Source organism: Talpa occidentalis, unplaced genomic scaffold (assembly GCF_014898055.3).
Source record: "Talpa occidentalis isolate TD23 unplaced genomic scaffold, MPIMG_talOcc4v2.1 talOcc4.11, whole genome shotgun sequence".
NCBI lineage: Eukaryota > Metazoa > Chordata > Mammalia > Eulipotyphla > Talpidae > Talpa > Talpa occidentalis.
In genome coordinates this window covers 22037640-22060347 of record NW_023601104.1, presented here as the reverse complement: position 1 = coordinate 22060347, position 22708 = coordinate 22037640, and the positions used below count along the sequence as shown (strand labels likewise).

Here is a 22708-nt window from a genome sequence, read left to right as displayed (position 1 = left end):
TTTGGCATTGTTAGCTTAAGGTAGTTTTTGCATGCACAAACTGGAGTTTGAAGAGTTCCTGGAAATAAGTGACAAGAAGGCCAGAAAAGGAAAAAGGGTTGAGAGGTCATGGCTCAGGGGTAAATGTTAGGAGTGAGGCTACTAGAATCCAAAATGGCATGTAGTAATGTAGATGTTAGACCAGGGGAAATAGCAGCAATGAAGATATGGGAATTTGGTGTGCTTTATTTATTTATTTATTTTTAAAGATTTATTTATTTTTATACTAAAGCTGGGGTACAGGCCAGAGGTGCGGGAGGGTGAGAGGATTCAGCAGAGACAGAGCTGGGAACAGAACAGGCAGACAACCAAAATACACTGCTGAGGGGAGCAGCGGGCGTGGGACTCTCCCTGGCTGGCCAGGATTGAGCCCACGCTGCAGAGGCTCCAGACAGCTTCACAGCGCTGCGCTCAACCTCCTGTGCCACCAGGGAGGCCCGAATTTGGTGTGCTTTAGAATGCACCTTGTACCTGAAGAACGTGTTCCTGGGAGCCCAGAACAACTCTGCACTGTCGTGGTTGGGAAGTGTGAGGGTGTGGGCTAGGTAGGCAAGGGGAGAAGCAAGCCTGTATATGGTGCATCTTAGTAGCCTTTGTAATTAGCTGTGTGCCAAACCAGCGGTACAACTTAGCCTTGAGAATAGGTTATGTGAGGATGGGAGTCCCCACTATTCACAGATCCTGTAGGTATACAGTTATAGCAGCTCATCCCAGAAAATTCAAGGTATAGTTTGTGCCCCTGTTTAAGAAGTTGAGAGCATGATTACAGTGCACTGTAAAGAGCACCCTTATAAAACAACAGAGAAAATAGTATCCTAGTGTGCAAATGGTTAGATATATAATCTAGATGGAATTTTTTTTAATGGAGTGAATAAATATAGAGCACTCATTCTGATTTTTCTAAAAGGCAATGATCAATGAGCCCCTCTCTTTCCTAGTTACTACCAACTCAGGATAATTTTTGTTATTTGCACAGTCATTCACAACAGATCTTCTAATTCCCGATTTTTTCCATCCTAATATTTTTCTTGGAATGAAAGAAGCATCACCACTCCTTCACAAAGTGAAGCAGTCCATTTCTTGATTGGTGTTTCCCCTGACAGATTAACATCTTTCCTGTGTGATAGCACATGAGAAGCCTGAGACAGGTGAGATATAAGAGGGCAGGCAGGTTGTGTTGGTCAAAGGTCTTAGTAGGTGTGTCCCACATTCTACGAGGACAGGCTTGGCAGAATCCCACACTCCATTTCTAGGTCAAAAATGGAATGGTATTCTATGTTTTGCAACCCTGGAAATGTGGTTGCCAATGTCTAGTCTGCTAGTGCTACTTAATGTCTGATACTCAGCTGGTGGGACCAGTGCCATCACCCCTCATTTCCATCTTTGACTCTCAGAAATTTGGTGGCCCTGTCACAGTGAACAACTCTTCACTATACCTCTTCAGAGCTTGTTAATAGCAGAATTCCCTGTATTAACCAGTTGGACTCGCAAGCACCCTGTTTCCTGTAGCTCAAGTCATTCTTCTTTTTCGTTTTTGGAAAATGTTCTTACTCCATTCTTTGAGAGTTTTATTATGTTTCAGTGTCAGACCTTAAGGTGTAGTGGGAAAAGCACTGAGCTTAAAGCCATGAGATCAGTGTTTGAACTTTAATCAGGTTTAGTCCTATGAACAGCTGTGATGTATCGATCTCCATTATGCATTTTGCTACTCACTTCATGCTAGTGAGTGGTGGGGTATCCTGTTGTTTGAATGTAGGAGACCATGACTCCAAGACCTGTGCAATACTGTCTTTTATGTGTGCATAGAAAACAATCACTGAGTGGGGATAGACGTTACAGCTTTTTTTTTTTTTTCTTGGTACATCTGTCAATTTCTTGAAGACTTACCAGCTTTGTGGTATCTTTAAGAAGCATATTTATTCATGGGTTGGGCGTTCCATTACAGTGTCATATGATTGTGTCCATTGTGAACTGCTTTCATGTTATTTGAGAAATTACTCAGCAAACTAAACAGCCACTCCTATTGCCACCAAATTGTCTATATTTTATAAATGACATATTCTATAGCATGCCATTTTCCCTGTTAATCTTATGGTCACAAAATAAGAGGTGCTTGTCACAAACTGTAAGTCATATAACACCCAGTGTTTTGGTAATTTGACTTTTTGTAAATTACTATAAATATTCATGTTCTGATCCTAAAAGGGGTTTGGGCAACAAATAATGCCTTTTGAGTAAATAACGGATCAGTGATCTCCATTAAAAAAGAAAACATAAAGCCAGTATCTTATTTGAGTCATTGACAGTGGTTTCCAGAAGAATATTTTCTACTTTCAAAAATCATTTCAGTGCCCCCCCTCCCGCTTTCCTGAGGTGTGATTGCTTATATTATTTGTTTACTGGGTTTTGCTGGTTACCTGCTGAGATGATGGAACATTGCAGAAATAATAGGTTGACTCCTGGATTGAGATTGCTTGTTTTTTTCTTTATCCTAGTCTCATTAATACTCATAAAGAGTTTGTGAATGTCTGGTGGAAGCTTTATGAATAAAATATGTTGGGAGGTCCTGGCAATATTTGGAAGTATATATTTAATTCAGCAGTACTTGCAGATAATTTAATTTTTCTCTCTGAAGAACTTGCTATGTTAAAATATCACTGCCTTCTAGAAATTAGTCTTTTCACTTTGCTTAAATGAGGAAAACAAAATTTCTAACTAGCAGGCACATTTACAAACAATAAGCCAAATAATATGTAAATTTAGAACCTGTCAGTTTTTAGCCATGAATATCTCCCCTTCACTATGAAGGATGGGTCTATGGTTTTATTATAAAATATCGTATTGATTGTCATGCCCTTATTAATCATAGGTAGTGGAGGAATTTCTAATCAGTTACAATTTAATATTTTAAATTTGGATTAAATCAAACTGGTTTTTCAATAGAGACAAAGAAGAACCAGATTCCAAAGTTCTATTTTTCAAAGCCTTGGATTTCTACTTCTCTGAGATCTTTGCATAGACAAGTTCTTTGTTTCTAATTCATCTGCTCCTCTCTCAACCTATTCAGGAAGCAGAACTATCTTCTTACACCTTGACCAGAATGAAAAGAGGAAGCGCACGTGCATAGAAGTAGACACATCTCCTCTTGTGGGCATGAACAGCCTCACGAGTGGGCGGTGTATATCTTGCTTTGGCAGTGAAAGAGATGTATTTCACATCAGAGGACAGGAATTGCAGAGGTCTGGAGAGTTGTAGCAGAGTTCATTTAACAAATACAAATTCCCCCTTTTCATACCTTGGCACATTATAAAATACCTCTTCTTTCCCGCCCCCATGCTGTGTGACTTCTCTTCCCCTTTTCTAGTTGTCTCTACCATGTGATTCCTCCAGAATGTCAGGTAGGAGCCAGCAATGACACTGTGCAAATATAGGAAGCTAACTGCTTTTTAATATTAAACTTAAAAACACACAAAGGCTATAGTTCTTTGTCAAACATTGCTATGTGGGCATTTTACTCCAAATGAATCCCTGAATAAGGGGACATTAAAGTGTATGTCCTGGTAGTATAATTCTCAAAAATGTTGATGTTCTGTTATGTTCTCTGCAAAGAAATAAAGTCTTATACAAGCACCATATTCTTATTTATACATCTAAATAATTTTGAGTCAAGGTGAAGAAGGCTCACATTGAAATATTTAGTAACCATTTGGAATAATTCAAAAATATTTTCCAGAAAAAAAAATCTATACAATTTACCCCATGTTTCTTATTTTTTCTTTATTCTCTCTAGAACTTCAGATTTTATTCTTTTTGCCTTTTCACATGCATGCCAAATATGTGGCTTGTACACAGAACATGAAGGGAAATATCAGTGTGGACTATGAATTTTGGTGTTGTGTTATATTATGTTTTTGAGGAAAGATTCAACTGTTTGTAAGGCTTGACTTACTTGAAAACCCAAGAAGCACTTAGATTCATTAAGAGAACTTAGACTGAGATGTTGCTAGAAATCTAAGGTCTAATGTCAGGAAGGAAAATGAAAATACATTTTCCATTTTGAGTGTTGGCTCCCGTTATACTCTGGCACCAAGCAGATAGTTGTTCAGTAAATGTTGAATGAAGGAATGAGAGTGAAAGCCCGAAGGATTTTCACAGAGAAGTCAAGGCAGTATCAGGAAAATTATCCTTCTTTGAGAGGAAAATTTCAAGCTAAAGATGAATGACTGACCCAGACAAGTCTATAGAGAAATGAAAAATTTCATGGTTTTTCTCTTCTCCTTCCAGTTTAAACCTCCTATGGTTTAAAGACAGAAAGGAAGAGGACTTACGGGGATGGCATGAGTATCACTATTTGTTTTTTCTTGGGTTTGCTGGGACTAATGATGCATACAAGCCCTCAGTTTATGACTTTTCTGTTTGGGGGAACCCATCAGAAGGAAGGAGCTTTGTGATCTAGGCACTGTAGAGGCAGAAATATAGAGCCGTCTTTCCAACATCTGAACTCCACCCAGCCTTACCCAAAAGCCATTTATCACTATAGCTGTAGGCACTGCAGAAAACTTTTGATACCTGAATCAAAACAACTATGACTGAGCTTCCTTGCTCTGAAGGAAAGGATGAAGAGAGGGCAAAATTTTGGTTTGTTAGAAAAGGATGTGAGACTGGAATTTAGGAGACTTAGAATCTAACTCAGCCTCATTTCTTACAAACTGATTTATATGGTTCATTGGTTTCTTTAGGCCTCAGTTTTCTCTTCTGGAAACTAGAGCATTCAACTGATGGACACTCCAGCCCAAGATCACATAGATAAGACTCATTGTTTTGTTGGAATGCTGTGGAAGCTTTTGTGATGGATATAATCCCCTAGGTGATTGTATTTCAACTTGAAGAAATTGAATTTCTTTCTATGATTTTTCTAAAGGTTCAAGTTCTGTTTACAGTACGAATAGATTGTACCATTACATGCCTTGGTGACAAAGAACTTGATAAGGCTATTAGTAATATTATTGCTAAAAACAAGTTTTAATTATTGGGCAATTAACACAGACCAAACAATGTGCTAAAAGCTTTCTGTGGATTGTGTCACTTAATACTCAAGACAATCCAATTAGGTCAGTGATCTGGTTATCTCCATTTTACAGTGGACAGAATTAAAGTATTCGAACCAAGTCACACAAAGAAGAGTAAGAACTTGAACCCAAGTCTATTTGCCATCATATTAAGAGAATATTCAGCCATCATATTAAGAGAATATTCAGTCTCTATATAGTATAAGACTTTAAGTTCCTTTTAAGGATGATAAGCAGGAAAAAAATTGTATAGTATTATTTGTGGCACTTGGTAGTTATTCTCAGTAATATTATCTCTCTTCCCTTTGACTCTGTACTGCCTTTGGGTGAGAAAGAAAAAAAAATGGCTTTTTGGCTTTTAGGAAATGATTTTTCTATTTGCAGTGATTTTAGAATAATTCTGCCTAATGGTAGGAGATTGTAAGGTTGGAATCTATGATTGACTTTAATAGGAAACTTCCTGGAGAATTTGCGTTATGGTGTGTGTGTGTGTCTGTGTGTGTGTGTGTGTGTGTGTGTGTGTGTGTGTGTGTGTGAGAGAGAGAGAGAGAGAGAGAGAGAGAGAGAGAGAGAGAGAGAGAGACGCTTGCACAAGTCAGAGACAGAGGGAGAGAGCACTTTCCCTTTTGCTCTTAATTAAAACCACTCTTTCATGTTTCATTCCCTGAAAAACAATTAAAGCCTATTTTATTTTTTTAAATAAGGAAGATCATTGACTTTCTCTTTGGGTAATTATCACCACATAGTACATGTTGAGGAAGTGGGTGTTTCTCGCCTTCTCTTGCTAATCTGATGAGAGCGAGGGTGGAGAGCACTTTGAAAAAATATTTGTGAAAGGAGGAGAGATAGAATTGAGCTGAGTAAGAAAATTTTTTGCATGTCCCAAATTAGGAGCATTTCTTCCTTTTTAGAAGGCATTTCCTTGAGCTTTTTAGGTAATACTTTCTTAAGGAGATATGGAGTTTTAAAGATCTTTGGTTAAAGCCCTCTTCTTAGGTTTTTGCTTTTTTATTTTATGAGTTTTTAGGTTAAGGACTAAGTTCTTTCTTGCTGTTCTGGGGAAGACAGGGATAGTATCTGCAGATTCACCCTTGCAAGCTGGGTTGCTAGATGATGATGCTAACAGCAGTTAATACTTACATAGGACTCTGTGCCAGGCACTTTATATGTACATATCTCGGGCCCCACAACAGCACTTTGAGATAGGCTTACTATTGTGCTTCATTAAATCGAAACTATGTCGCAGGTGCATTCTTGGCCTTGCAAGAAGATGGCAGTGAAAGGAGAGACCACATGAAAAATGGTATCTCCAGCAGCACCTGATTGAACAGCATGATTCTCAACAACATGCGTTGTGAGAATGTGAAATGTAAGATGTACCTCAGTGATAAAGAAGTTAAAATAAGAAAGTATATTCATGTTAGGACTAGTAAAATAGGAAATCATTCTTGTTTCACAGATGAAAAAGTCAAGGCAAAAGATATTAAATTTTCTAAAGTGACATGACTGGATTCAAATGCAGGTGATTTAATTTGAGAGTCTGTGCTCTTCACTTCCACTTTTTTTTTTTTTGTCTTTCAAAAATACGTTGGAATTGAAGCCAGACTATCATGTGAGTAGACTGCCCAGTTAGTGGTCCCTTCATTGTGGCACCTGTAATACAATGGCATGCAGATCCTTATGAAGGAGGAAGTGTTTGTGGTATGTGCCAGCTGCCTCTAGGGCTGTGATGAGGCTTGTTGCTCGAATACATATAAAGTGCTTGTCACATGGACCTCTGACCTAGGCTGCTAACCCATTTTTAGTAAGAGCAATGCCAATAGGAAGCAAGTAGGAAGCTTTGATGAACTTGTTTCCCAAGCACCAATAGGCAGGAGTATTTGCTGGAAATGGGGTCTACAAAGGGTTGTTTTGGTGCCCCAAATGTTTCCCTTTCTGCTCTAAAATGTTGACATAAATTTAATTTACATTTTTTTTCTATCCTTGGGGAATGGAGTGTTTTCTTTCTGGAGAAGAGCCCCCAGAAATATCACTCAACACTTAAGTAGCAAAAATAAGAAACACAATAATTTTCATATAAAAATGGTTTTATATGAAGCCCTGCCAGCAGTCAGAACTTAACATGAAGTTGTCCTCACTGTGCGATGGTGAGCAGTGATGAGACAACCATGTAGTGTGGTTTTGGGGTTGTAGTTTGCTATTGACTAGGATTATTTTCTGCTGGAAGACAGAATAATTCCATTCACTAACTCCAGGCTTTGATTTATGGGACTGCAAGCTGAGATAAGGAGACTCATCATCAACACCAAACTCAAACCCTGAAAAATCTACTATCTCTTGGAAGACCTGCCTGCTTTCTGAATGCTTTTATTTCCTTGCAGCTTCCTTACTCTTTAGAATTCTGGTCTGTACTAGCCTAGACCAGCCTGGTCATTGTAACCAACTTAAGAAAAACACTATATGGCCTCCAAACTTGTTAAAGATTTCCCTATTTAAAATCTCTGTTATGTTGTTGGGACATGGTTTAATGTTTTGCTGCAATGTGCCTGAGATAAAATGGGAGGTGGGTGAGTTTTCAAGGAAGGAATTCTGAGCCACTTTTCACACCTTTCCTTAATTGTCAGATTCTCCTATGACAGTTCTCCTTGCTCCCCCCCTGTTTACTGTAACTCATGTGAGCCACTCAAGTTAAGAATGACACTGTGGTAGAAATAAATTTGGGGGTATAGATTGTCTGTAATGCAATAATTCTAAGTAAAAATTTAAATTTGTTCAGTGCACATGCAAAGCAACAAACCATTGCTCTGGTGCTTCTGATGATCCTTTTTTTTTAAATTAAAAAATATATGTATCTATTTTACATCAGTTTTTCATTTTTGCACATGTATGCATTTTCTTTCTTTTTTTTAAGATTTATTTTGTATTTATTTATACAAGCACTGGGTACAGTCAGAAGCGCGGGAGGGTGAGAGAATTCACCAGAGCCAGAGCGGGGAGCAGAGCAGGCAGAAGGACCGAAGTACACTGCTGAGGGGAGCAGCCGGTGGCAGGAGAGGTCTGCGCCTCTCCTCCAATGGCGGGGGGAGCAGCCAGGGATTGAACCGGCACTGCAGAGGCTGCGGGCAGCTTCGCAACTCAGCGCTCAACCGCTGCACCACTGGGGAGGCCCAGCACATGTATGCATTTTCATCTCAGTTATTGTCCCCGTAAAATTCCTACCCCCCACCCCTTGTTTTCATCCTACTCCCTTCTCCCCCGCTGTAGTGTGTCTCTGGTTTATAGTTGCCTGTTGATTTTGATTTTTACTGAGAATGTAAACTGGTCCAACCACTATGGAAAGCTGTGTGGAGGTTCCTCAGCCTGCTTAAATTGGAGCTTCCATATGATCCAGCAATTCCACTCCTAGGTATTTACCCAAAGGACACAAAAACATTAATTCAAAAGGACACCTGCACTCCTATGTTTATTGCAGCACTATTTACAATAGGTAATTATGGAAACAACCCAAATGCCCCAAAATTGACGATCCTTTTATGTGTCTAGTTTTGAATTGTTTGACCATTTGATCAGTCAGTTTGGAGTGTTTTGAACCAATTTTTTTTTTAACCAGTCTAAGCCAGTATAAATCAGTTATAGATGACTTGAACTAGATACAAACCTTTTAATAAAATTAAAGGATGACATAGTTGGAGATAAATTTAATTGTTAAGCACCAATCAGTAAAATATTCTCTAACCATCAGACCTTATTTGAGCCAATCAGAACCTGCTTGTCCATGTCAGAACTAATTCGAGCTAGTTAAAATCAGTCCAAAGAAATGTGAGTTATTAAAAATAGACCCACATAATTTTGGTTAGCTATAACTGATTTTAGCCAAAGTGGTTTTAGAGCATTAGAGATGGTTTTGTAAGTAGAACTTTTTTAAATTGAACTCTCACTCTAAACTAGTTTGGACACAAAGTTTGGGGTTAAGTGGGCATTGGACTTGGAGTTAGGAGACCTGTGCTTTATACTGCAGAGATCAGTTAGCCTCTCTGGGTTATGTTTCTTTCTTTAGAAAACCGAACCCAAGAGGGTGAAAGATTTGTGCATTTATTTTCAGATCAAGAAACAGATAACTGTCTAAAGGTATCGGTGGAAGAGTACAAAGTGATTAATTTTGGTGCTGCTCTGTGTGGCATTGGTTTGTTAACACTTTCTGGCATTTGGTTTGTTAACACTTGCTTTATGGTACCCTGGTTTGGGAGAAAGATGTTATATATTGCTATCAACACAAGTAGAAGACAAAAGCCATGAAGGTCATTTATGGATTTACACATGTAAGTCCTCTCTCAAGATAACTAAACCCGTTAAATTTTGGTGCAGCAGAGATAGTTTTATTTGTCTGAATACCACTCACGCATGCTCAGAGAATTCTAGAATAGTGATGTCATCATTGGTGACAGCATTTCTTCCTGTGCCTTAAAACATAAAAATACAGAAGTGATCATCTTTTCAAATTAAAAATAAGGAGGAAATAAGGTAGTCACAATGTCTTTTGTGTCATTCTCATTGCAGAATTTGGAGTCTGCTTTCTCATTAAACATGATCTGGATCTGCTTTCAATTCTTAACCCTTATTTCTAAATAACTTTGTGCCAATTGAGATGCTATGATGTGATATAGTAGAATATTTATGTTTATATAAGTCATCGTCTTCTGAAGAAGAATTCTGTTGAATGCCGTTCCTAACAGTGGCCTACACCTGTTAGTCTTTATAGTGTGCAAATACAATTATGAATGTCTGTAGAGACTCTGCCCTTATTGACTGTCTAGTCATGCTGAATGTGAAGTTGCAAATATGCACTAAGGCACACTGAGGTAGTATATTGCAATGGCCTTAGGGACTCAGCAGGAATTTTGAGCATAAGATGAGTCACCAAATTGAGGATGGAGTAGAAAAAGGCAACCTGGAAAATCAATAAATGACCTTGTCTGAGTCTAGTAATTTTATGGTTCTATGGAAATAATCCTGTAGGAAGCATTTAATATTATGACAGTTTCTGGAAGTGGGACAATGGGGAAAGGGTATGATGAGAGGAGAATCAGCAGCATCTAATTGCAAGGCAGCAGCGTGTGTGAGGATGGGTGAATACATTTGTATGCTTGAATGGACAAATAAAGTTGTCAGTGGTAGTGAGATAGCTGCTTATTTTTCTGAATTTCAGGAGGGTTTATTAACATTAGCAATAGGAAAATAAGAAGTGATAGGTGACATTTTTCAATCAGATTGGTATTTTGAATAATTTGAATCTACTTGAAGGATAAAAATAAACCATGAAAAGTGCAGATTGTAAAGGATAAAAAAAAATCATTGTTAGGTATTGCTGGTAAAAACAAGATTATTTTCTTTTTAAAGTGTACTTTTGTTTTTGAATCTCTATTAAAAAAAGAGTATAAGCATTGCTTTTTAGAATAAATTTAGCAAATTTAGATAAATGATCTGTTAGTTGTGGAACTCTGGTCTCTGAGCAGTGGTTGCTCAAATTTGGACTTAGTTCCTGAGTGAGCAGTAATAGTCCAGAAAAGTCTGACTTAATATGCAATAAATAACAACAACAACAATAATGATGTATAAGGAAACTACAAGCAAATCTTCCTGTGAATTTAGCATTATCTTTGACGAAACTACAATGACAGGTGAAAATGAATAAATGAAATTGTCTAGATGTTCAAGTAAAAAAAGAGAAAAGGAAACTTTGAAAAAGCAGGGGTTTGGAACCACTTGCATGCTAAGAATTATTACTCTGTAACAATCTCCTTCCTTCTTTCTTTTGCTAATTTTTGTTCTGTGTGATCTCTATATAAAATTTGGTGACAATTATCATCTTGATTATCTTTTTTTGTGGAATTTTTATCCTAACAGTGCTACAATAACTGCCTTTAGTTAAAACTTTACTATTTCAGTAACATCTTGTGTAGCAAATTTTGATTCTTGGGCAGTGAATAATACCTAATTCTGTCTTCAAAGAACCCTTAGGCATGTAGATACAGAAGTACCTGCCAAATGGAATGTTAAAACTAGTCACTATATTCATGGAGGATTGTAATGTTTTCTAATAAATTTTATTTATTTGTTTGTATTTTGCAGGTGTACCACTGAGCTCTTCATCATGACTGATGGAGACTATGATTACCTCATCAAGTTTTTAGCTTTGGGAGATTCTGGAGTAGGGAAGACCAGTGTACTCTACCAGTATACAGATGGAAAATTTAATTCAAAATTTATTACAACAGTGGGCATTGATTTCAGGGAAAAGAGAGTGGTAAGTTCTATATCTTTCTATATAAAAATGTAACCTCTGAGTTAACATTTGCCAGTCTGTGTAGTTTACTTTATAGAAGTCAAAGATTGGAGACTACAGTTGAAGGGAACATATAAAAGTGTATTCTGTTCAATCTGGACAAGGGGATTTAAAAGACTCTCTGAAGGACATGTCATATAAAACCAAGCAGTAAAAAGTAAAAGTCAAGATTCTTTTTCATTTTCTCTTTGTACACTTTTGACTTTATCTTCCCTTCTGAACTCTACAGTTATTTGTCTACTTTGGTTATGAAACCTACAAACATCCTGCCCCTCTGTGTCCCTGTGTTGTAGGTTCTATCTTTTGCCTTTGATGTCATTTTTAATGGTTCTTCTCTTAAATTAGAATTTGGGCAATTCCTCACTGAATACTAACTGGCAGAACTCATCGCTGCTGCCAGCAGGGTGAGTTTGGAGTAGGAGTGTGGAATGCCTGGAGTGCATGATGATCTGGGAAGTAACCAAGGAACAGGCAAGGTTGTACAGAAAGAAGGGGAGAGGAGGCTCGCCCTTTGTTTTTTTAAGATTGTCGACTGAAAACTATTTTGGTGGTGGAGGTAAAGGCAGGAGGTCATTATGTCAAAATTGCAGAGGAGAGATGCCTTTTCCATGAACTACTTTTTTTTTTTGTTGAAAAAGGGAGGAGTACCATGAAGCAGGTTTAATAGTGATCAGGAGATTATAGTGACAAAGGCCCTTTAATGGAGCATATTCAGTCTCTGCCTTTTACTTCCTTTCTGCTCTAGGTCTTCTCTTTCACTGCTGGTGAGTCTTGTGCAAACTTGGACCTGATGACTGTAAATAGGATCTTTTTGAAATTTTTAGTAATGGCTTAAGATTGGTAGAGCCAATGTTTGTATGTAATTATATTTATTAATTCTTATTTTAAAAACTTTGAATACAATAGCTTTTTGAGATAGAAATCACATAACATAAAATTCACCCATTCAAAATATACCATTCAGTGGCTGTCAATGTATTCACAGGTTTGTAACTTTTGCCACTAATTTTAGTATATTTCATCATCATGCAAAGATACCCATACTTTAGCTGTCATTCCTCATTTCTACCCCACCCCCACCCCAGCCACTAATAACCACTAATCTACCCTTTATGGGTTTGTCTATTCTGGACATATATAAGTGGACTCATACAATATATGGGCTTTTATATCTGGTTTCTTTTACTTAGCATGTATTTAAGGTTCTTTCATGTTGAGTCATGTATCAAAATTTCATTCCATTTTATGAACTAATAATACTCCATTTTTGATTTTTAGGGTTGAACCCTCTTTTTTATCTGTGGTCAGTCTAGTTAGTTTATTGATTTTGTTAATTTTTCCAAACAATGAAAGTATTTATTTCTATGGTAATGTTTATTACCATAAACTGTTTAGTTTATTTTGTTTCCTTTGCGTTTAGTTTATTCTTATTTTTCTAACTTCTTAAGGGTGAAGTTTAAGTTACTGCATTGAGATATTTCTCATTTTCTTTTAAAATATAGGTATTCTATAATTTCCCCTCAGAGCATGCTTTACCTTCAGTCAATAATTTGTATGTTGTGCTTTTGTTCTCATTCATCCAAAAGTATTTTCTAGTTTCTCTTGTGTTTCTTCTTTGACCCATTTAAGACTGTGATATTTAAGAATGTTATTTAATGTCCACATATCTGTGAATTTTCCAAATTTCTTTTCAATTAGTGATTTCTAATTTAATCCATTGTGGTTAGAGAACAAATTTTATATCATTTGAATTTTAAATTGATTGAGACTTGTTTTATGACCTAACATATGGTTGATATTTTAGAATTTTTCATGTGACTGATAAGAATTTTTTTTTGGTAGTTATTGAGTGAAGTGTTCAACAGATGTCTGTTATATTTATTTGGTTTATTTGTTGTGCAAATATTCTTTTTTCTTATTTACTTCCCTACTTGTTCAATCTTGAAAAAGTGAACATTAAAATCTCTAAATATTATTGTTGAATTGTTCACTTCTCCCTTCTTATCTCTATATATTCTTGATGGATTGACCCTTTTATCATGATGAAAAATTCTTCATCTCTAATAACAATTTTTGTCTTAGTCTATTTTGTTTCATATTAATACAGCTACTCTAGCACGCTCTCGGTTTTTATTTTCATGGTGTCTTATTTTCTATCCTTTTATTAGTAATATGTTTGCATCTTTGAATCCAAAATATGTCTCTTATAAAAGAAAGGAACACACAAAACTAAACCAAAACAAACCCTAGAAATCTGCTTGTTGAATTGAGGCTAGCAGAGGGCAAGAGAAGGTGTGGAGAGCAGTGGGGGGAGGGCACTTAAAGATTATGGTGGAGGATTATGGGTGCTTCAGGGATAGATATGGTTGGTTACATAAATCTGAAGAGATGTGAACCTATACTCCTAAATCATATATAGTGTTGCAAATCCACATTATCTCAATAAAATTAACATAAAACAATTAAAAAATGGGAAAAATGTGTTTCTTATAGACAGTGTATAATTAGAGCATGATTTTTTATTCTGACTTTCATTCATAATTTTAATTCCATTTACACTTAAATTAATTACTGATATGGTAGATACTGTCTCTGCCATTTTGCTACTTGCTTTGTGTGTGTCCCATCTCTCTTTTTTTTATTACACTGTATCTCCATAAGCATTGCTGTTTATTTTGTTGTCATTGTTGTTGTTTAATAACACTGGGCTGAAGTTTGTAACAATTTTGTATCATATAGATATTTTCTAGGTCTTTTAATCCCCTTATCATTATTTTACTATATTATTATTTAGTAGTTCTCTTGGAAATTAATTATCTTAAATTTTAACAATCTAATTTGGATTAAAACCAATTTAATACTGTACAAAACTTTATTATAGCTCTGTTTCCTTTCTTTCTTTGTATCTTTTTCTCATAATAATTAGATCATTATAAATTGTGTGTCTGTCAATACAGATTAATAACTATTACTTTATGCAGGTGTTTTTTCATCAGTTGGGAGAAAACAGTTAAAAATACGTTTCTACTCTCTTTTATATTTATCTCTGTAGTTACCTTTTCTGGGATTTTTCTTTTTTGTGTGTGGATTTGAATTACTGCTTACCAATTACTGCTTTTATCTCAGTCTGAAGCACTGTAATTATTATTTCTTGTGGCACAGGTCTGCTAATGATGAATATTCTCAATTTTTGTGTATCTGAAGATGTCTTAATCTCTTCTTCAATTTTAAAGAATAGCTGTGTTGGATGTAGAATTCTTAGTTGATAGTCTTTTTTTTCTTCAACACTTTGATTAGGTCATCTTGCTGTCTTTTGACCTCCATTATTTCTGATGACAAAGAGCTGTTAGTTTCATTGGGATCCCTTGCATGTAATGAATCCCTTGTATGTATGTATGTGTGTATGAATCCCTTGTGTGTTCTCACTTGCTGCTTTTAAGGCACTCTCTTAATCTTTGGATTTGGCAGTGTAATGGTGATGTATATAGTATATTTCTGTGAGTTTATCCTTCTTGATTTCATTAGGTTTGTTGAGTGTACACATGTTTTCCATTAAATTTGGGCTGCTTTTATTATTTCTTCATTTTGACTCTTTTTTAAAAAAAGATTTACTTATTTATGCATACAAGAACTGGAGTACAGGGCTGAGGTGTGGGTGGTGAGAGAATTCACCAGAAATAGAGTGGGGAGCAGAACAGGCAGATTGACTGAAGTACACTGCTGAGGGGAGCAGTGGGCAAGGTAGGAGAGGTCTGCTGCGCCATGTGGGTTGCTCCCTGGCCAGGGATCAAACTGCACTGGCTGTGGATAGCCTCATAGCTTCATAGGTTGCATCTTAACCTCTTGTGCCCCCAGGGAGGCCCTCTTCAAACATTTTTTTCTGCCTCCTTTGTCTCTTCTCTTTTTATAAGATTCCTAGTATGCATATGATGGTATACTTGATAATTTCTCATAAGTCTCTGAGATTCTTCACTTTTCTCATTCATTATTCATTCTCCCTTCTGTTCTTTAGATTGAATTATCTCAACTGACTGTGCTTCCATTCACTGATTGTTTCTTCTCTTACTGCTCTTGAGTCCCACTAGTGAATATTCTAGTGACTAGTGCCTTTCAGTTATTATGCTTTTTAACTACTGAATTTCTACTTCTTTTTGTAAATATACACATCTTTGTTTCCTTTATTTAATGATATACTGTTCTTATATTTTCCTTTAATTTTAGAGACTTGTTCTCCTTTAGTTCTTTCAACATAGTTACAGTAACTGATTTGAAGTCTTTTTCTAGTTAGTTCAACATCAGGACTTCCTTAGCAATTTTCCCTATGTATTGTCCATACTTTTCTGTTTCTTTGTGTGTCTTATAAATTTTGTTGAAAACTATACATTTTTAATTATATATTGTAGCAACTCTGGAAATCCAGATTCTTCCTTCTTTCTGAGAATTCTTTTTTGCTGTTCATTTTGTTGTAATTGTTATTGCTGTTTGTTTAGTGACATTCCTGGGTTAAATCTGAGTCTGCTTTTGTTGTTGTTGTGTGTAGCTACTGAAGCTGCTGCTCAGTAAACTTAGTGGTCAGTTAATGAGTGGTTACAAAGATTTCTTAAATTCCTTGAACCAGCTTTTTCTGAAGGGCTGTGTATGTGTATGGAAGGGGGTGTATTGTGACATGTGCTTAATGCTCTTGCAGGCAATTTACAACTCTTAGACTTCTCTTTGTGTTTGATGAGAACCTCAAGGTCAGCCAGAGGTGAGAGATGAGGACCTTTTCAGGTTTTTCCCAGCATGTGTACAGTCCAGCACATGAGCTTGACCTCGTAGATTCCAAGGAATATTTTGGAGCTTTTCACATCTACCAGTGGACATCTCATTATATATTTTTTCTTTTTAAGGGTTTTTGTTTGGTCTATTAGTCACAATTGGTATTGCTGCTCTGTTAATTGTGATGTTAAATAATTGAACCTAATTGTTTTCAACAGATGCTCCATTGGGTAGGTCTATTTCAAAGAGAAAGCTGTGAACCAAGTTAGGTAAAATAAAGATAAGGCCTGGGAATGGAGCTTTTACAGGCAGCTTCCAGATAGTTCTCTTCAGATGAGACTTTTGGGGACTCCAAACATGTTCTGCCTCTACTTCCTACAGTGGTTATTAGGCTGTTGGTTTTCACAGCTACCATAAGTTGTGCATCTTTTGGTTTTAAAGGCTACTGTGGAGAGGGGTGGCCTACTCCTGGGTGGTCGGTTATAGGAATAGGACAAGTTAAAACAGCAGAACACTTACTGTGTTTTACTGGTATCAACACATTTATCTTGAATAAATGTCTTTGAACATTTTAAGACTTCATTAATTTTCAAAACTCTGAAAAATTTGATTTTGACATTTTTGCCAATGCTTTCATGAAAGAAGACATTTTCAGAGGTCTATCTGCATTCTAAAAGTTTTTTCCATAGAATTGCTTTAAGAATACTTTTAAACATGGGATGGGGAGTAGTCATATAATAGTGATGTTTCTGGAAACTAGTGACCTGGGGGAACTTTATGAAAAGGGGTGGTACTTATTATTTTTAATGTAAATTATGGAACATTTATATATTTCACAATTTATTTCTAAAAGTATGACTATATATTTATTGATGTACATTATTTTATTGTCCAAAGATAGTTACTTGAAATAAAATACAAGTTCTGTTACAGATGGGATTTTCTTTAGAAATTTAGATGCTTAGGAAGTTGTACTAAACAATAAAGTAAGAAGAGCTCACTAGTCTTAGAATTTATTTTTCTCTCTTTCATTTTGCTTTTTCAGGTGTACAGAGCTAATGGGCCAGATGGAGCCATTGGCAGAGGCCAGAGAATTCACCTGCAGTTATGGGACACAGCAGGGCAGGAGAGGTATGAGATGTTCAGTTTTGTATATTTTACTGAAAGTAAGGAGGAAAAAGGCAACAACTATACTTTTAACACAGTGACCTGAGCAGGAAAAGGCCAGCTGATTAGTTGATTTGCACCTGAGGATAAGATATGGTGCCAAATTAGCAGGAACTTTATCATTTGAGACATGATAATAGCGGCTTTATTTCATACAAGTCAAAGAAAAAAATTAAATCTTTTCAAAATGGATCATTTTGCTTCTCTTTTGCATTTTCCTTTTTTTTAGGCTTGTGTACTTTTCTATGTTCTTTTCCTATATTTACACATCCACAAAGGAAGCTATAGGTGTATGTATTATTTTTACCTGATTCTTGAAACCTAGTGGAAAATCTGGTTAGAATTAACTGATATGGTCAGGGATTGCTTGACCAAAATAAGTCACATGAAATCTTGATATAAAGTTGCTTTTAATTATGTACAGCTTCTGTTTTCTTTCAGTTTCCTTGAAGGACTTTATTAACTTTTTATTATGGAAAACTTAGAGTATATATAAAAGTAGAATGTGCAATATAATGAACTCATGTATTCATTTCAACAGTTACAGTGGTCTTATTTTATATATATGCCTTACTACTACTCACCCCACCCCCCAAATTGTTTCAAAGCAAATTCCAGGCATCAGATTATTTCAGTGATAACTATTTTGGTATGTATCTCTGAAAGATATTCTTTTTGTAAGAACACTGATTAGAAATGTTTAAGAAAACCTGATATAGCAGATTAGATGACACAGACGAGCTATTTTCTTCCCTGGAGCCTATGCCTGGTACTTGTAGGCATAGGCTGTAACTATGAAGACAAAGTAAGAGGAAACTGATGGTTAGAGGGAGAAATAGTAGAGATAGCAGGACACAGTCTTGGAAAGGAGAATATCAGGAAAGATAGGGAGGAGAGACAATAGTGCACCCACCTTAAAGCCAACAAATGACTATTAGAGACCAGAGATTTCTGCAAAGACTGAAATTAGAAAAATCATGGAATACATTGTAACATCAAGTCAACCATGCTTTTATAGGACAAGGAAAAGATACACAGCCAACGCCATTGCTTTTGGCCTACTTAACTCTTCATGTACAATAAATTCTTAGCTGAGTCTAAGGGATCAAGAGCTAGTTCTTATCATTCCTGTCTAGCAGGCTGGGTTTTCAAATCACATGGTCTGTTAACAACTAAACTTATGTGAGTGATAACTGTCTCATTTATTTGTAGTATCATTTAATTTGTTTTTCTTTAAATTAAAGAACCATTTACACATATTGTTATTAAAAGAAAATTCCAAGTATAACTTTGATAATTGTTGGCATTTTACAAGGTCTAGATCAAGTTGCAAGTATTCTTTCTTGTTCTAGATATCTATTATATTTTGTAAGATAACAAATGTCATTGGTTTTATGCATAATTTTATACTGTTAAAAGTATCACTTAAAATAGCAAAACTCACTAAATATTGTATAACTAGGAGTTACAGTATGTATGTACAACGAGAAATTATTAGAAGTAGTGGCACATTATTAAACATCTAATTGGTTGTTAACGAAGTATTGTAAGAGACTCAGGACACTGCAGGTAACTAACTTTGTATTTCAAGTGTGGATTAGGTGACTAGTCTGCTTTCATGTTCTTAGGTTTCGCAGTCTGACAACAGCGTTCTTCAGAGATGCTATGGGGTTTCTTCTGCTTTTTGATCTGACAAATGAGCAAAGTTTTCTCAATGTGAGAAACTGGATAAGTAAGTGTTATTGTTTTTTACCTCCTGATTCCTACTCCCCACAATAGCATGCTCTCATATTCTACTTCTCTTGTAAGTTATTTTGGAGGAGTTCCTAGTGCCACTTAAAATGCTGTTTAAAGGAGTAAGGCTTTTAGAGTAGAGGTAAAGTCTAATTAAAATCTCTGTTATTCCTAGTACTACTAACTGGTTTGTGGAGTACTTCCCATACTCCAGGTAGAAGGCAGTGCTTTCCATGTCATCTCTTTTTTTTTTTTTATCTATTTTTTTTTTTTTTTTTTTTTTATAGAGGCATGCTTTATTTATTTGTTTGCTGGTTTGTTTGTTTGTTTTGTTTATACATGCACTGGGTACAGTCAGAAGCGCGGGAGGGCGAGAGAATTCACCAGAGCCAGAGCGGGGAGCAGAGCAGGCAGAAGGACCGAAGCACACTGCTGAGGGGAGCAGCGGGCGGCAGGAGAGGTCTGCGCGCCATGTGGGACCCTCCTCTGGTGGCCGGGGAGCAGCCGGGGATCGAACCGGCGCCGCAGAGGCCGCGCGCAGCTTCGCAACCCAGCGCTCAACCGCTGCGCCACCGGGGAGGCCCTCCATGTCATCTCTTAATCAGTCTTTTTTCTGCACAGGAGACTATTACTCCCATTTAACAGATGAAGAATTAGAGAAGTTCAATCTCTAAATATATGTGTGACCATTGTGTGCTATTCTGCACCATTCTCGATACTAAAGTATAAGTTATATAGACATAAATACCTTTTGGAGGCTCTAATGGATCATATTTCTAGTTCCACATCTCCTCTGTGCTTAGAGGTCCCTCCTCTTCTTTCAGGGCCAAAACATTTGTCAGGCAGATCCTGTCATGGAAAATTCTAGAACTGCATTAGCAAAAGTGTTTCCTAGCACAACTTATATAACTCTTAATTTTGCCTCTTTCGAGAATTCCTCTTCTCTTGAATAATTGGCTAGAAGCCATTTAAAATTCTGCTTGACCAGATAGCACTTTGCAAATGAACTTTTCCTTCTGTTGGTTATATGTAATAGTATGACCCTAGAGAATCTATTGGGGAAGTTTATAGTGTTAAATTGTTAACATCCAAATCTTTAAAATGAAAACACATGTAAGAATATCTACTGCTTAAAAAATTACTTCGTGTTTTAAAATTATGAAAGAGTAATTGGTTGGGGTTCTGAAGATAGAAAATCTTGGTTTAGGGCCTCCCTGGTGGCGCAAGGGGTTAAGCACTGCACTATGAAGCAATCCGCAGCCTCTGCAGCATGAGTTCGATCTCCCAGCTGGCCAGGGAGCAACCCACATGGCTAAACAGACCTCTCCTGTCTTGCCCGCTGCTCCCCTCAGCAGTGTATTTTAGTCAGTCTGCCTGTTCTGTTCCCCACTCTGTCTCTGGTGATCCTCTCACCCCCTACATCTCTGGCCTTTACCCCAGCTCTTGTATGCATAAATAAATAAATCTTAAAAAAAAAAAGAAAATCTTGGTTTGAAAAATCAGTTTTAAAATAAATTATGTAGTGCATTGTGTCTTTCAAAGTGTTTTCACATACTTTGAATGATCTTTACACTCACCTTGTGAAGCGTTTCATATGGGTATTGTGTCCTTATTTTAGGAGGAGGACACTGAGCCTTAAAGAGATTTATTCAAAGACCTGGAACTTTTGGCTTTCAGTTCAGCGGCCTATTGTGCTCTTTTTAAACTGAATTGGTCACTAAGTACTGAAGAGCTGTTTAATACTTTAAAGAAGTAAATACTATTGTTACAGATGGGGAAACTGAGGCACAGATCACACAGCTAATAAAAGGCAGAATAGGGGTTTAATCTCAGGCACATTGAGTTCATGTTCACAATCACAACGCTGTACATATAAGTCACTAACAGGACACAAAGTCACTCTGGAGATGAGAGCGGTTTCACACTAGATATAGCTGAGAAGCAGGTCTTAAAGGCAGGGCGGGGACTTCCTGAAAGAAGATTGTGGTTTGTTATTCAAGGATGTGAGGAGAGCAAGCTTAACAGCTTCCAGGGAAGAAAGGGCATGGTTTTTATTAGACTGGTACATAGTTTGGTCCTCCCTGAATACGTCATGTTCCCCAGTTGCCCCTTGAAGAAAAAGATCAATGTCTTGAAATTCTCCATGGAATATCAGGTCTTTGTTAATGCTCATTATATTCTTGTCAACTTGACTCTCACTTGCGAAACTAGAATGAACATAACTTCAGTATGAGGAACTGAAATGTCAACACTTTTCTGGTTAACCATAATAAAAAGTAGGCCATGAACTTTGGGGTATGTCATATTGTGAAAGTTTAGACTGCCGTAATTTTGCTATAGGATGTGATGTTTAAGAAATAAAAGTTTATTTTCCTTCTCTGGGAGATAAAACCATTTAGCTTAGTGAAACTTTTGTTTGATTTAATTACATTTTCAAACTTTTATTTACTTATTTTTAATTGAGGTGCTATTAGGTTATCCCCATCAGGTATGATTTAATTTCTTTTCATTATTTATGTATTATTTTTAAAAGATTTATTTATTTATGCATATTAGAACTGGGGTACAGGGCAGAGGTGTGGGGATCGTGGTGAGAGGATTTACTAGAGACAGTGGAAAACAGAACAGGCAGACTGACTGAAATACACTGCTGAGGGGAGCAGCGGGCGAGGCAGGAGAGGTCTGCCTCATATCTGTGTATCCATGTACAGGTTTCAAAGCGCTATTGTGTGATCACACACTCACATTTTTGTTTATCTACAGTAGATTTCTTATCTTCTTAATAGGTCAGCTGCAGATGCATGCATATTGTGAAAATCCAGACATAGTGTTATGTGGAAATAAGAGTGATTTGGAAGACCAGAGAGTAGTGAAGGAGGAGGAAGCCAGAGGACTTGCTGAGAAATATGGGTGAGTATTTTTGTGGAGAACTATAGTGAGACTACTTCCAGCACAAACATTTGCCCATGAATGGATAATGCAAAAGACAAAACCAAAAAAATTAATGCGCTAATATGTAGACTTTGGGAGGTGTCAAATACCTACTCCCTTTTGTCATCAAGCATAAAAATGAATTATTGTTTCAAAAGTGGTTCTCTAAAATATACAGATATTTGGAAAAAGACATTTTTCTGCCTCAGAAACTTTGCAGACTTAATGAAGAACATTGCCACACAAATATTGATGTGCTGGGACAAGTAAATCTGAGAATGGGGATTCTATTTTGACAGAAGACAAAAGCAATAAGGGTGAGTTAGGAGCATGATGATAAATATCAGTACGTTTATTACTGGTAGACCAAGAATCCATTCATCCCCAATTCCCTGTACTTTTTTTATTTTTTGTTATGAAAAGTGATTAATTTGTAACGTGAATCTCTTAGGTCACTTCCTACCCAACATTGATTTCTTTGGTAAACCAATGAAGTTTTTCTAGAACAAGTGTAAAATACTGCTTTCTAGGATGTTGCATTGAATAACATTGTCAATAAAGGCAGAGAACGAGCAAAAGAAAGGTTTGTTCACACTTGTATTTCTGTCAGTCTAAGAAGTTACAGTTCACTCTAGTGCTAAGCTACTTTTTAATATAGCTACAAACT

At 36.5% G+C, this 22708-nt stretch overlaps 1 protein-coding gene across 5 annotated transcripts in view; it reads left to right on the top strand.

Annotated features, from left to right (window-relative positions):
- RAB27A (RAB27A, member RAS oncogene family) overlaps positions 1–22708 on the top strand; it is a 56622-nt gene that overhangs the window by 27332 nt on the left and 6582 nt on the right. For all 5 annotated transcript variants that reach the window (XM_037502520.2, XM_054701674.1, XM_054701676.1 and 2 more), the window contains exons 2-5: positions 11238–11412; positions 17255–17340; positions 19005–19108; positions 21897–22020. In XM_037502520.2, coding sequence (XP_037358417.1) covers positions 11260–11412; positions 17255–17340; positions 19005–19108; positions 21897–22020 — 467 coding nt within the window. In that variant the 5' untranslated portion in view covers positions 11238–11259. The remainder of the gene's footprint in view (positions 1–11237; positions 11413–17254; positions 17341–19004; positions 19109–21896; positions 22021–22708) is intronic.